This window comes from Salvia hispanica, chromosome 1, assembly GCF_023119035.1.
Source record: "Salvia hispanica cultivar TCC Black 2014 chromosome 1, UniMelb_Shisp_WGS_1.0, whole genome shotgun sequence".
Classification (NCBI taxonomy): Eukaryota; Viridiplantae; Streptophyta; class Magnoliopsida; order Lamiales; family Lamiaceae; genus Salvia; species Salvia hispanica.
The window spans coordinates 14,709,077-14,723,874 of record NC_062965.1 but is presented as its reverse complement, the minus strand read 5'-3'; the positions used below and the strand labels follow the sequence as shown (position 1 = coordinate 14,723,874).

Genomic DNA, 14,798 nt, shown 5'->3' with positions numbered 1-14,798 from the left:
GATCATATTTCTACTTTTTAGCAAACTCCACAGAAATATCAAGCAAAGAAATGGATAGGATGTGAGAAACAATAGCACAAGTAATTGCATGAAAACAGATTTTTTTAATATTCATTGTGTGGCTATTTCTGAATCCAACATAAGCAATTTACCTGACATGTATCTCTGATTGTTATCAAGTACATTGAGAAATCAAGGCTAAATTCATAGCACAATCTTTACCTCTGTATGGACTTGTAAAGCACCACCGTCACGTATTTGGAAAGGAAGCGGTTGGTAGAACCAAGTGCCACAACGGATGGGCGGTTCCTATCTCTGTGCATGTAAAGATGGTTTAGCACTACATGTTGCGGTCTTGAGTATGGAGGCGGGATCTCCATCTGGGGTGAAGGTGCATTCAGTAATGTCAAATTTAGATGTGGTGGAACCATTGGTGGCTCCTTCCCAAAATCCTCTTGACCAAGTTGAGTATTGCTGTAGCTGGAGTCGGGTGATTGAGGCGGTTCGAAACCAGAAATGCTATCGATATCTTCTGGAACATAATCCTGCAGCACATGTTAGTCGTGTCAGTAAGCATTGCAGCCAAGAAAGCTTCTAATCAATCGATGTCATATTTAAAGATGTCTGGGGTGAGGGTCCCGAGGCCATCTTTGATTCTTCGATGTGTCTCAAGTTTTTTTAGGCAGACAACAGTTTCTATGCATATATAACAGCAACAACAAACCATCACTGACAGACCTCCAAATTAATAGTCATAATCAACAAGTTGTTCTATATCAAAACCCTCTCACAGTGGAAAAGCAGTTAGGCATTATATCATACATACATTCCTACTTTAAGAAACTAGATGTTAACCTGCATACCAATAGTCAATAGGTACGATCAAATGCATATTAAGCAGATTTAGTGGATATGGACTTTAGTTTCTCCAAAGAAGCATGCCCAAATTTCCCATCAAACATCAAATTTGAATCTTTTCGATAATCCATAATCCAACCACCAGCACATAAGTAGCTTGTGGGAAAAATCAATTACCTCAACAGTTAGAAAGTAAGGAAACTTGTCAATACGATCGACTGAGGAAGTAATTCAAGTAATAGAGTAGATAATTTGCTTTTACTCATGACAATGATGTGGTTTTTACACATTCGTCAATTGCCAGGACAAAGATCCAAACGATGTCAATATCATTGTGCACATGAACTTACTATAATTTATAACCATCATGCATGACCCCAGAACTACTATACTCAAGAACCACATATAGTAGTACAAAACAATGCTCTGATTCAGCATTCACCTAAATCACGTTGAAGAGAGTGACTACAGTCTACAGGAACTCAACATCTAGATGATAGCCCTGAACTGAAAACGAAAGGGGCATGGAAATAAATATACCACAGGTATCACATGCTTTCAATGGTTTGACTCCCTAGCAACTGAAAAGCCAAATGGAAAACCAAGTGGCACGACATCGACGTTTGAAAACTATCAGCACCATAATTTCATCAAAAGTTAATGCTATGAAAAGACAATGATGGTTCAAGAAAATACATAAAATGTGGCTCATTTACAATTAAATCCAAACCTTTTAGTTTCAGTAATTTATTCATTAAATACTTGTTTTGCAAGTCAACACAAATCAAATATCTGTAGAAACTGAACTTAATAGTACGCATTATTTGGATATCACATGGATTAAGATAATTACTTGGACATAAAATTATGTTATGACTTGCAAAATTAAAAACTCATGGATGAAAACAAAAAAGTTGTCAGTGTCTTGGTACTTGCAACCAGCCCTTCAGGAATCAAACAGGAATCAAACATTCAACAGGAAACCAGAAGCAAGAAATGCCAACAAATAACAGATGAGAAACAATTAGGTGTGCATTAATTACGTTTTGAATTTATTTTTAGTGGGTTCCTGTGTGAGGCTGATGCTCCATAACTAAAGATCCAGAGAAAGCATAGTTCTTGACACTCTCTTGACTTTTCCACAGGTTATTTTAGGTACATTTAAAGCTGGTCTCCATGGACCACTTGCAATCATCAGTATCCTGCTTTAGTGAATATTAGCTTATTACACAAGTGCGCAAAAAGCTTTGATTGGTATATTTCATATAGTTCAGCGCTGAAAAGCTTTGATAGGTAGTCTTAATACATAAGCATTACTTTTTCTTGAGTATACCTCATTTGTGCGTATCAAAAAAATTCATTTGTAATTTTGTATCACTAAAAAACCTCATAGATAGAGTCAGAAATTGATGTTCCTCCCAATTTTAAAGCACCCTTCTTAAAAGAGAGCTACTTGGCAGGACAAACAGTGAAACCAATTATTATTAGTAGGGGGTGGTCAATATACTCAAATGGAAATAAATGCTTGGCATTATTGACCATCCATTATTTCAAACGTTTTGGCCTTAATACAAGTGGGACCTAACATTTCTATGGTATCCATGGACAAGCCTCTCATATGGATGTCAGTGTGACTTACTAAATATATTTTCTGAGATAACAAACACGACCAACATGCAATACAAATTCTTGAAGTAACCTTTTATGAAAATATGAGGAGAAAAACAAGGTATCAAACTTCAAAAACCAAAAAAATTAGCAAAAAAGATAAAACCATACAAGAGTCTTAAGCATTTCAGCCTGCTCACAGTAGAAAGTATCAACAAAATCAGGTAGACTAACATCGAATTCGAGATACCATATCTAAATACTCTAGCCTGAGTTTATGTACTTCATCCTTACTCTAAGAAAAAATTAAGGACGTGAAAGTAACACGGAAGATTTTAAAGGATTAAAAAATATTACCTGCAAATCTAACACGTTATAAGCATTTCCTGAATCATCCTGTTCCCAGGGGAGATCGGGGGAATGCCTCCATTGTCCATCTACAAGAAACCTGTACTGGTAAACTCCTGAAGGAAGTACCTTCATGATGGTGAAGTCTTTCCCCGATCTCTGCAAGGGCTTCCTGTGGAAGATGATCTAAAATGCGCTCATAATCTGTAATAACTAAACACGAAATGGATACAAGAATTACACAGATTAGGAATAACCTTGACTTCCAGCCATCCCATGATCCCTCCACGGAAACTTCCTTGCCTCCGTAGCTCCATGTGATCATAGTAGGAATGCCTTGCTCATTATACACATCCTCATAACCTGAGCTAGTCTGCATCCATGAAGGGCTAGGGATGTTCAACTCATCAGGTCTTTGTAGAGGAACCACTGGCATCTGAAATGAAAACAATGAAGAAAATTTACTCTCAATCCACAGCTTAGGCTAACCAGAGTCCAGAGAAGACCAAATACTATAAGGTATTGTCACATCATAGCTGCATTATTGCAAACTAATGAAAATCACCCCACATAATGAATATGAAAATTTAAAGCAGAGTTTTCCTCATGTAAAAAAGAAACGACCCCAGTATGAGAAACTTAAGCAGGCAAAAGCAGCAATATCTATCTTTGTAAATTTTCAACCAGAAAATTTTACAAGATTAGGAGGAAGATAAGCAATCATGCATTCAGAAAATCAGATATTTGTAGCAACAACTCTTTCGTGCTGTAAAATTCAATGTGACAATATGTACCCCTACTTAACTAACAAAGAATAAGGCATAATTTCAGCACACCAATTCATAGAAGCAAAATTCTTTATAACCATGTATGAACCAACCATGAATGTGCTTGGATCTATAGTAGCTAGCTCAAAATGCAACAATCACCCATACAATACAACTTAGAAGAATCCCGATAGCAGCTGAATATAAAAATCCAATCTTTCCACGATCTAATGAAATAAAGAAGAAATCCCCAAAGCATAAAATGAAAAGGAAGTGAAGAGACCTGAGGTCTGAACATGAGGGGCGAGTGAGAAGCCCTAGGACTAGAAGGGGGGGAGTGGCCCCCAATGTATTCAGGGGCGTGCTGATCGGCCATGGCAACCTGAGCGGAGGCGGAGTCCTCGGCGACCGATTGGGTGTCGCTGCCGCCGTCCTCCCTCCCATTGGCATTCCCCATAATCAAAGCCCTCCAAGTGGAGCTGCGGAATTCTGTTCAATGCGGCGTTGGGAGCATGGAAGAAGGGCGGTGGCCTGATTGAGGGAGGATTGGTGAATTGAGAAATTGGTGTGGGGATTGGGGGAGAGTGGGAGTGTAGAGTGGGTTTAGAATTGAGGGAATTGATGTGTTGATGTGAGTTTGGAAGTATGGTGGTAATGGGGAATGGGCATGAGGGGTTTAATATGGCGAATAATGTGGTGTGTTTGTGTGTACTTAGTTGAGTTGGTGTTGGTGGTGGGGATAACCAGCCAGGCCTCTATATCTAATCAACCCTTGTGATTCTATCTTAAAATATCTTCTTCTTATTGGATCCTAACTCATTAACTTCGTACGTGTTCGTGTATTGTTTTCGTGTCATGTCGAAAATTGTTAGCTCTGCCATTCTATCTATATGATTTAGCATGACACGACATGATAATGACATGAACTATGATATTACATGATTGAAACATGATACTCCCTTCGTTCCACTTTAAGAGTCTCGATCATTTTGCGCACTCGTTTTGTAAAAATGGCAGTAATAAATAGTTAAAGTAGATAAATAATAAAGTAAGAGTCTCGGTCACTTCTCAACATTATTCTCTCTCTTACTTTACAATTTCATCACCTTTAACTATTTATTACTTCCTCCGTTCCCCAAAGTTTGTCCCATTTTACCATTTTCATACGTCCCACAAAGTCTCTCATTTGGAATCTTACCAAAAATAGACATTAAATACACACTCAATCTCTTCAATGTAGGATCCTTATTGCACTACAACCTTTCATTTAATACAAAGTCAAACAATTTCTTAAAGCTTGTGGCGCGTCAAATTGGAACAAACTTTAGGGGACGGAAGGAGTATATCATTTTTACAAAACGAGTGCGCAAAAGTGACCGGGACTCCTAAAGTGGGACGGAGGGAATATTACACATAAAATATGTCTAACTATTAAAACCTAGGAGTATTATAACATGATTAAAACGTTAGCACGATTTAAAGCTAAATAATAAAACTAAAGTGTAATATTTTTTAAAATACTAAAAATAATTAAAATAATATTTTTTTTTCTTAGAGGTTAATCCAAACTTATGAACCCAACCTAAACTCGTTGGGGTTTTATTGGGTCGACGCAATGAGGATTCAAACTCATTAACTTCGTGCATGTTCGTGTCCGGTTCAAAATTTTCAGCCTTATCTTGGAGTTATCTAACCTAAAATGACATAAATATGTATTTTTTTTATTATATTCCTGTCAATTACTTTGTCAGTCTCATTAAAATAGTATCGTTATTTTCATTTTGGTTCGTCCCATAAAATTAAAATCTTTCTATCTTTGGTAAATTTTTCTTTATATGTCATATTTTCATAATTTTGAATTAAAACTTGTATCATCATCAAAGTTCTTATTTTTATGAGACAAAGGTAATAGGAGAGATGGGTTTATTTTATGTATGTCATCCTTGCGCAAGGATCATGCTAATCTTTTTTATATCGTTACAATTTAATCAGATGTCTTCGAAGGGACTTGTTCGGAGAGATGGGAAACACCAAGCTTGCGTTTATTACGTGTCTATCTCGTCCTCGTCTAAAACAATATCGGCATTGGGCTAAGTCTCATGGCTCAAAACCTGGTGGTTTCCTACTTCATTTTATTTCATGGACCGATGTTAATTCAACGATGCCAGTATCACACGTCCAAATCAACCATTTCCAAATAAATCTGCCATAATTTCAATTTCTATATTCAAATGTAAAACTTGGCTAGTGAGGTCTCGAAATAGGAGATCAAATGTTTCGAATTGCAAATTGACTATCTTATTATTATTTCCTTATTTATTATGGAGTAGTATAATTTATAGACAATAGGACTTTATTCACAAGTCTATAGCAATAATAAGATGAAAGGATAGGTTGAGAATTTGTTTAAAATAGAGTAGATGGTGAGCTGTAATCAATTATGAGCCTAGGAAAAAAAGAACATACGGAGGTCATGAATATTGAGGAATAGAAACTTGATGTTGAAAAGGTTGTTATATGTCATTTTCATGATATAAAAATTATTAAAGAATTGTATGATATGAAATAAATAATCATAGAAAATGGTAAATTGAAAGAGGAGGAGGAAGTGTGGTAGGGGCCAACACCAAAGCCAATTACGAAAAGGGCAAAAGTTGGGTCCTTAATTTCATGATGAGATTGGAATTGGTAATTACGCTAGTGTAAAATGTTGATGAATCTATAATGATCATTATTCCACTTTTTAACCATTCTTTTGCTTTTTTTTTTTTGGTCGAGTGATTGAAGTTGGAAGATAAGTCACAATATGGATAATTACTTCTTTTTATAACAAAAGTTGTTTATACTTTGAAGCATTTTTATGCCAATGGACAAATCCCTTAATTGGGAAAGCAAACTACACGTAATTAACTACCCAACCCCAACCCTTCAAATGAATTGCCATAGTTAATGATATTGGAAATCCCTTAATATTGAAAGGTTGTTCCATTTTGATTGCATAATTTTGGTGCTTTTGTTATGGGATCCGGTTGGCATAAGCTTGAGGTTTTCGAAGGCAAGAAGTGGAGAGTGATAGCTTGGGTATGGTATTTATCGTAGACGATAGTTCAGAGGTGCATTAGTGCATTACTATGCCAGGATTTTGAATCTGTAGAGATTGATTATGTTAATACAGAAGAGAATTTGTTGCTCATATTTTGCTTACAAATTTACTAAATAAGTCTATATCCTAGAAAATTTAGATCCGACCCAAAATTATAGGGCCCAAACAAAGAACCCAAAATCTAGCTTATGAAGAATGTGGGCAAATCTCACGGGCATTTATATTAGCCCAAAACTTAGAAATATAGCCCTAAAAGTTGAATTTCGACCTCTAAAAAAAACACGACATTTTACACACAATATTAAATACTAGTACTCCGCAATTGATTCAACCATATAAAAAATTAAGTGAATTAGAATATTCTAGTTCAATTTCATAAAAATATAATTTCAATTCCATTATATCAATCACATCCTTATACTATTATTTAATTTAGGGGGTTATGGGGATAAAATTGTAAATTCCATATGATTTTTATTTAACTAATTGATTTAGGGGGTTATTTAATTTTCTATAACAATCAAATTGAGTGCTACTAGTTTAAATGATCACACATGGAATTGAAGTTTAGGGTGTATATATATATATATATGCACATTCTCAAAAAACATTTACATGGTCATCACTATGTATAATTAACAAACATCTCTCACTCTCCACACAAATCGCAGGCACACAAACCATCTCTCTCTCTTTATGGTGATAGATATAGATATGGTGGTTGGGAGACATAAAGTTGTACTAGTAATATGTTTTAGGTGCGGCTGAGATGTATGTCGTGGGTGGTGTAGGTGCGGATGCCTTGATCGACCGAGCTCAACGCTATGGGTTTGTTATGCTTCGCGGCGCAAGCTTTGATACACGGAGAACTCACCGGGATATGAACCACTCTCACATGGCATACTTTTTCCAAGTTCGGGATCGCGTGGAGGTGTGAAGGTAGATCTATCAGGAACCTTCCGGAAACATCTGTCCTTCCTTTCGCGGTCGACCCCTTCTTCGCCTTCCTGTTTGTGCCGCACACCACACTCACTTTTGCGCCTGCATATCAGTGATTTGTTTTTTAGGAACATCTAACTTAATTAAATTAAAGGAACATATTTTCTAATTGAAAATTTTATTTTCTATTCATTTTAATATTCAAAATAACATTTCATAAAATTTCATGCCGAAATGGAAACGATTCGCTTAAATCATAAAGGGAGTAATAATTAAAAATTTAAAAGCAAGGAGGATTGACTATCAAATTGCAGCAACGGGAGTTGGAGAAAACGCACTTTGTAGTGTATATGATCACCAAACCATGAAATTAATTAGCTGCAGCTGCATAATTATATTATATTATACTACTATTATACTATATATCAACAAATTAACAAAACCTTTTTCTCCAGTAGTGCTTAATTACCAAATGAGTTTCCGCAATAAATAAACCTCTTTTCAAATTAATAAGTGCGATGTTCAGAATATGATTATATTTATTTCATATTATTCATGAAAAATAATCACGTGTATGTTTTTATATTTCAGGTCATCCACCAAAATTACTTTTTATATATTTCTAGTAAGTTTTTCTCTTTAATAAGCTAACTCAGTCATTTTGCACTAGCAATACTTTATCTTATTTTATCAACTTTACATTAAAATCTGTAGCTTTCATAACCAAAGCTATTTTTTATGAACAGATATATTGAGTGGAGTTGATTACCTGAGACTGGATGGGGATTGATGGAAGGATTCAGACTTGGCTGACCGGCGTTGCAGAGAATCGTGCCAGCGATGACGACGGTGGAGAGCTTCTCTTCTCCGTAACCAGCCCACTGCACCAAATCATCCCTGCCCAACAAATCCGAACTCCCAAGTGTGGGAATGGCGAGGAAGAAGATGACGACGACCAAGAAAACCATATTCGGAATTAGTAATCGGGGAAAATAGGCCATGGAGTATTTAATATTGGAGTATAAACTTTGTTGCAAAGCAAGAAGAGGATGAAGCGATAATGAGGGGGAAGCAACCACACCACCACCTTTGGGTTTTATATGCATGCTTCACATACCCTTTTCGTGGATTTGATATCACAATTCACCAAACTCATTTGCCCAACTTCTATATATTAATTAATATTTTCCAAAATATCATTACTTCTTTGTACCATATTTTTGTTTTATTTTATCATTCACAAGAAGTAATTCATGTTTCAATCATTGGATTGGCTTTACTAGTAATTATATATATTAATGTGTCAAGAATTGAAGTAATTCCAATCACTTTAACACAAAACAGACGTAATTAAATAATTGATATTAATCAGTTTTAAATTTTGCTTCAAACGCAATCAAGGTGGAAGTTAATTTGGTTACTTCAAAAGAGGTGCACACTAGTCAATCCAATATTGGTCTGAGGTAAAAAGGTTTTGTCAACTTAATATATAAATTAGTACTAATATATTTTTTTCTTTTTCGTAGTGGATTTGTGTTTGAGGATTGAACAAGATTTGGAAGTTAGGAAATGGAGGGCTAACTGTTTGGGGTAGGTAGCCTAATCTTACCTCCTACGAATTACTTACAACAAATTAATTAATAATATAGCCTCAGTTTGAAGATTGACTCATCCACCTCTCTGACCTTCGGTAAACTAGCAATACAAATTTAGTCAATTTGTCAAACCATCCCCAACTATATTTATGGAGTAATAAAATCCATACGAAATCTGGCTAATTCTCTCATTCTAATAATAAAGTAAAAATACTAGCGCTATAGTATATTTTATTATTAAAATAACAGTAATCAATTGTATATTTGTATTCATGCGTCATGTTATAATAGGCCTACGGTATTGGATGATAGAGTTAGTGAGCTACTCCTATTCCATTTTAGTGCCTCTGTTTAGTTTTGTCTTCTGAAGAGCATGAATAACCCTGGCCCGGATTTGGGCCGCAAGTCCCCTCCACGTCATCATTCCCTCAAATTAGGGGTTCTAGGCCACAACTCATCTAACACCGCAGGCCACAACTCAAGCCACAACTATTCATCTGCACTATTCACAACATATTTTAATCGTAAAATAGAATACGTTGAACAATTAAAACCGAGAAAATTCATTGTTCAGTCGGAAAATAGAAAATTACAACATTGAAATTTAAAAATTCGAAAAAAAAAAATTTAAAACATAAGTCAATTGCGGTTCCAAATTTCTTCAATTAGATCCGCTTGGAGGCGTGTGTGTTGATCTTCTTGGCGCATTGCCGCTGAACGGGCCATGACATTGCGCACGTCGGGAGGAACACCTTGCATGATCGGATCGGTGACAATGTAGCTACTGCTGGCGCTGACGAGCGGATCGTCGCTCCAGTCAGTGGCGTTGTCTCCCTCGTCCTCAACGATCATGTTATGCATTATGATACATGCATACATGATGTCGGCGATTAGCGGACGGTGCCAACCACGGGCCGGTCCCTTCACTATAGCCCAACGTGATTGGAGAACTCCAAATGCGCGCTCTACATCTTTCCGAGCCGCCTCTTGCTTTTTGGCAAACAACTTCCTCCTATCCATAGTCGGACATGTGATGGTCTTCACGAACACGGGCCATCTAGGGTAGATCCCGTCTGCCAGATAGTACCCCATAGTGTACCGACGGTGGTTGGCCGTGAACTCTACGGTAGGCACTCGCCCGACACACAAGTCGTTGAACAATGGAGACCCGTTCAACACATTGAGGTCGTTGTTCGACCCAACGACTCCAAAGTAGGCATGCCAGATCCACAACCGTTGGTCGGCAACGGCCTCCAACACAATCGTTGGATGCGAGCCCTTGTGCCCGCTAGTGAATGCTCCTCTCCAAGCCATTGGACAATTCTTCCACGGCCAGTGCATACAGTCGATGCTGCCCAGCATCCCCGGGAAGTCGTGCCTCTCCTCGTGCATTTCTGTAAAGTCGATATACTTTGCCGCCCGACAGCATCGAAGGTTTGCATAAAGTACGCGTCACGAGCCACAACTGCGTTGACAATGCGCAAGAACACATTCCTCCGCATCCGGAACCGGCGACGGAACATCTGATCACTCCATCGAGGATCTGCAGAGAAATAATCCATGAAAAGCCGCAAACCATCTTGTTCACGGTCTCGGTGGATATACATCCGAGTACGCGGTACCCGGTCGTGTTGCTCGTTCCACGCTTGGATAGCAGCTTGATAGCGTTCCACCTCGTTGTTGATTTCTTCTTGGATTGCGTGCATCGCCGTCTCTAACATTCGAGCCATTTGAGCTTCGATTGCTCGTTGGCCTTCACGCCGAGGATTCATTTTTCGAATTTTATGGTGAGTGAGAGGGAATGAAGTTGAAGTGATTTGAAAATGGATGGAAGAGTGATATTTATATATTAATTTTCGAATTAAAAAAAAAAAAATCGGAGGGGACTTGCGGCCCGGCCCGAACGCAAATAACGCCGGGACGGGCCGCAACCGATGCGGCCCGGGCACGCATATCGCCGGCCTGGACGTGACGGAGGGAGAGGCACCGGGACGCAACTGCGTCCTTGGGACCGGCCTGGGCCGAGCCGCATCGTCGTCCAACGCTAAACACGGGCCGGGACTCGCGAGTTGCGGCCCGGCCCAGTAGCGTTATTCACGCTCTAATGAACCCAACACACAATCACTGAAAAACAATACTACTATTTTAGATGGAAAAGCACATAATTTATGAAAGTGTATATAAAAATAGTTCTAAGCTGGGTCAAATTTTGACAAAATAGCATCTAAAGAAGACAATAATATTGTATACAAATTCTGAAAAAACACTAAGTGTGGACTATTAATTAGTACTATAAAATATGTAAAAATAGTCCACAAATATAAAAAATTTATACAAAAGTTGTGGATCTACAGCCCATTAGCCAATCACTATAACTATGGGTCGTTATTTGCTCCCATAATCCTAGTACCTGTATTGATACTAGTATTTGTTATCAATCAAAAACTTAAGTACTAATATTGTTGCATCTCGCCATTTATATAATTTTTACTAGTATTTTTATTAATAAAATGAGTTCATTATGTGTTTTTGGGATGTACCACGTTATAGTTTATTTTCTTTACGCGAATTATCATAAACAACTTTTTTTTTAATCAAAATAACTCTATTAATGTTTGTGACAATAATAACTAAGGGGAAAAAAGAGTTGCATATAAATTACATTTTCTTAATTAAGAACATCAAATATATTTTCATAATATCAGTGAGAATTAAACATAATCACAAGTGAAGAGAGAATATACTTTTAAGTTTCATTTATAGTTGATAGATTGTGATGCAATACCATCCACTTTGCAGACATTTATGTCACATAGCTTGACATATGAGTCACTTGGTATATACTCCCTTCCTCCGTCCCGTTTTAGGATTCCTGATTAATCAATTTTAGATGTTCTGCTTTAGAAGTCCCGATTGAGATAAATTAATAAAAAAATGCCTACAAAGTGTTAAAAATGTTAAAAGTGGATCCCAACATTCACTACAACTAATAAAAAAGTATTAAAAGTGGGTCCCAACATCCACTACAACATTTATTTATTGGACACTCAATTAAAAGTGGGTCCCAACATCCACTATAATATTTGTTTATTACACACTCAAACACTTTTTTCTTAAAACATGTATCTGACGCAACCGGAACCCCTAAAACGGGACGGAGGGAGTAAGATTATTTACTAATTTAGTAGTAAATGTATATTAGTATGGTTTTCAAAGCTTAATAGGAGGTGCGTTAAAATGACAACTTCTCTTAAAATAACATCATACTACCATTCTTAGTCAATCATTTGTATATGTGAACGAATAATCAGCTGTCATGTGGCAATCATAAAAAATGCTCAAGTATAAATTTTCTCGGCCAACAAATCCAATACACTAGACAACAATTTACAACGTTTTTTTCTTGGCCAGCAATATTATAATGTTGTTGGATACGTGGTGTCACAGTATCACTTTAAGAGGTATTTGTTAGGTTTGGTATACTGAAAAGCATGTTTCAAGCAAGTTTCGCTCGAATAGAATCTTGCTTGTATACGTAAAACTCTATAATCCACTTTTAACCCGATTCAGTATTATTCGAGCAGTTTCGCACGAATAGAACCAGTATATTATTACATTGTGTTTGCTTGTGCATTTATAAGATGTTTTATAAACATTTAAACGGATAAGAAGCAAACAAAGTCTAAGTCTTTTGCTTAGTAGACTGGTTGTGGGCGACGTCCACTTTAAGGTAACACGGTCGGTTCTATGCAATGCTTTGCAAAAGAAAAAGAAGAATTTCACAACCAGATAGGCTTAGACTACCTATCGTGAAAGGTTGCAATGTCAGTCCGATTATTTCTAAGCCTTACTGAAAAAGATGACGTTGGTGTGGTATAGCACTGAATGGATCTAACATCAAGACGTGTCTTTATGCTATCTACTGAAAGACTAGGTCTTGATAAATAACTATTTCTTAATCTATATACGTTAGCATTGAGCATACGGTATTGATTATGCACTACTTTGACTAATCAAATGGTGCAGGTTTTTCGCAACCCAATAATCCTGTTATATTGGGTAGTGGTGATTAATATCTAGAGGTGCTAGGATTGCTATTATGTTGAATTGTGCGCGAGGTGAGTCTCGTTTGATAATATCCTCAAGAGGAGCTCGAACAAGGTTTTATTATTCACAAAACTGGTCAGTTGAAGTTTTATTACTCTATGAATAATAAATAAGTGTTTCTTGCTGAGTCCACTTTTGGAATTAATAAGATGTTAATTAATTAAGTCCATAGACATTAATTAATTAATGGATATATATATCTTAAGCGCGAGAAATAAATAATAAACAAAATGGAAACCCGGATTACTTGTAATTTCGGATTTGGATGGGGAGTGCAATATTACTTCTGTAGTGGTTGCTCGTAATATTCCAATTAAAAGCTTATATTAAATTGAGATTCAATTTAATTAGTAAAAAGCTAATTGGAGGAGTCCATATCCAAAACCTTCCATAGATCACTGACCCAATATGAACTTAATATAAATAGGAGAATAAAGGAGAGACAGAATCACAATTATTATTAGATGAAATTTTCGTCCCCCTCTCTAATTAGTAGAGGAGCTCGAAAATTCTTCAGCTCTCCTCCGTAAGGAATTTACGTCTTCTTTTTATTCGAATCCTAGTATTTTGATAAGATCAGCCCACCTTGATATCGAGATACAGTTCGGGAACCAGAGAGAAGATCCGTGGTCTAGTATTGAAGATCATCACGTGGAGAAGGCGCGAGCAATCGACGATTCTTTGGAGAATCAAATCGGTAACTCTAAACCGTAAAATTAATGTTTTAGGATTTACTTTCTTTGAGCATGAATTATTTGCGTTCGAGCATGCAATTTATCTGTTTAACATGTGAATTGATTAATCGCATAATCGGTCAAATAAATCCTTGTCTGATTTATTTGTTTTGTACAAGTCTTCCGCAGTGTAAAGGGCACCAAACCCCGGCAGTATTGTCATTTTAACACAAATCTAAGACCTAGGAATGGATCAAGGATTGAATATGGAGCAGTACAATTGTGTTCAATTGTAATTTACACAAGGGTGCTTGTATTTTTGTCGTTTTCGTTAGAAGGCTTGAATGCGATCTAATGCGTCTATCAATCAAATTTGCCAATGTGATATATATTTTCTTTTGGTGAGTTTCATACATAATCTATTATTTTCTTTTCGTTTAAGGAATAGTAGTACTAAGGATTTTCTGAAAAAAATATATTCCTACTTTCCGTATAGTCTCAAATTAAATTATACTAATAAAATAATCATAATTGTATCTCTCTATCCCTCTAGGCTCTAACATTCAAATGGGCTTTTTCCCTCGTTCTCTTCTTTTTCTTTTCATTTCTTTTCTTTACTTTCTTCTTCTTTCTTTGTTTCTTGCCAAGAAGAGATGTGGGCAACAACGACAGCAGCACCTGCTTTATGCTAGTTTTGGATTTTCTTCACATCTCAACTCTATTCATCTCAAACCCTTCTTCAAATTATATCCATCATGCCTTTAAAATATTTTCTCATTCATTTATCTAATACTACTAA

At 36.6% G+C, this 14,798-nt stretch overlaps 3 protein-coding genes and 1 non-coding gene across 4 annotated transcripts; all 4 read right to left on the bottom strand.

The window, feature by feature from the left end:
* Nucleotides 1–84: 84 nt before the first annotated feature.
* On the bottom strand, nucleotides 85–4,285 carry LOC125214762 (SNF1-related protein kinase regulatory subunit beta-2-like). Its single transcript, XM_048115908.1, has 4 exons — nucleotides 3,865–4,285; nucleotides 3,072–3,250; nucleotides 2,824–2,986; nucleotides 85–545 (listed from the first exon to the last, which is right to left on the bottom strand). Exons 1-4 carry the CDS (start codon nucleotides 4,036–4,038, stop codon nucleotides 219–221), a joined length of 843 nt encoding a protein of 280 aa, XP_047971865.1. The 5' UTR covers nucleotides 4,039–4,285; the 3' UTR covers nucleotides 85–218.
* Nucleotides 4,286–5,487: 1,202 nt separating this feature from the next.
* LOC125202934 lies at nucleotides 5,488–5,589 on the bottom strand. Its single transcript, XR_007173262.1, has one exon. It is a non-coding gene; the product is annotated as a U6 spliceosomal RNA (small nuclear RNA).
* A 1,655-nt stretch (nucleotides 5,590–7,244) lies between these two features.
* Nucleotides 7,245–8,713, bottom strand: LOC125202044. The gene is made up of 2 exons (XM_048100355.1): nucleotides 8,393–8,713; nucleotides 7,245–7,725 (listed from the first exon to the last, which is right to left on the bottom strand). Exons 1-2 carry the CDS (start codon nucleotides 8,622–8,624, stop codon nucleotides 7,439–7,441), a joined length of 519 nt encoding a protein of 172 aa, XP_047956312.1. The 5' UTR covers nucleotides 8,625–8,713; the 3' UTR covers nucleotides 7,245–7,438.
* A 1,144-nt stretch (nucleotides 8,714–9,857) lies between these two features.
* LOC125187817 (protein ALP1-like) lies at nucleotides 9,858–10,610 on the bottom strand. The gene has a single exon (XM_048084466.1). It carries the CDS (start codon nucleotides 10,608–10,610, stop codon nucleotides 9,858–9,860), a length of 753 nt encoding a protein of 250 aa, XP_047940423.1.
* Between the last annotated feature and the right edge of the window lie 4,188 nt (nucleotides 10,611–14,798).

Coding starts and splice junctions, on each gene's coding strand:
- LOC125214762 (XM_048115908.1), bottom strand. CDS start 4,038: ATGGGGAATGCCAATGGGAGGGAGGACGGCGGCAGCGACACCCAATCG. Junction 3,251..3,864: donor CCCTCATGTTCAGACCTCAG/GTCTCTTCACTT, acceptor TTTTCATTTCAG/ATGCCAGTGGTTCCTCTACA. Junction 2,987..3,071: donor TGGGATGGCTGGAAGTCAAG/GTTATTCCTAAT, acceptor CATCTTCCACAG/GAAGCCCTTGCAGAGATCGG.
- LOC125202044 (XM_048100355.1), bottom strand. CDS start 8,624: ATGGCCTATTTTCCCCGATTACTAATTCCGAATATGGTTTTCTTGGTC. Junction 7,726..8,392: donor CAATCCCCATCCAGTCTCAG/GTAATCAACTCC, acceptor ACTGATATGCAG/GCGCAAAAGTGAGTGTGGTG.
- LOC125187817 (XM_048084466.1), bottom strand. CDS start 10,610: ATGCACGAGGAGAGGCACGACTTCCCGGGGATGCTGGGCAGCATCGAC.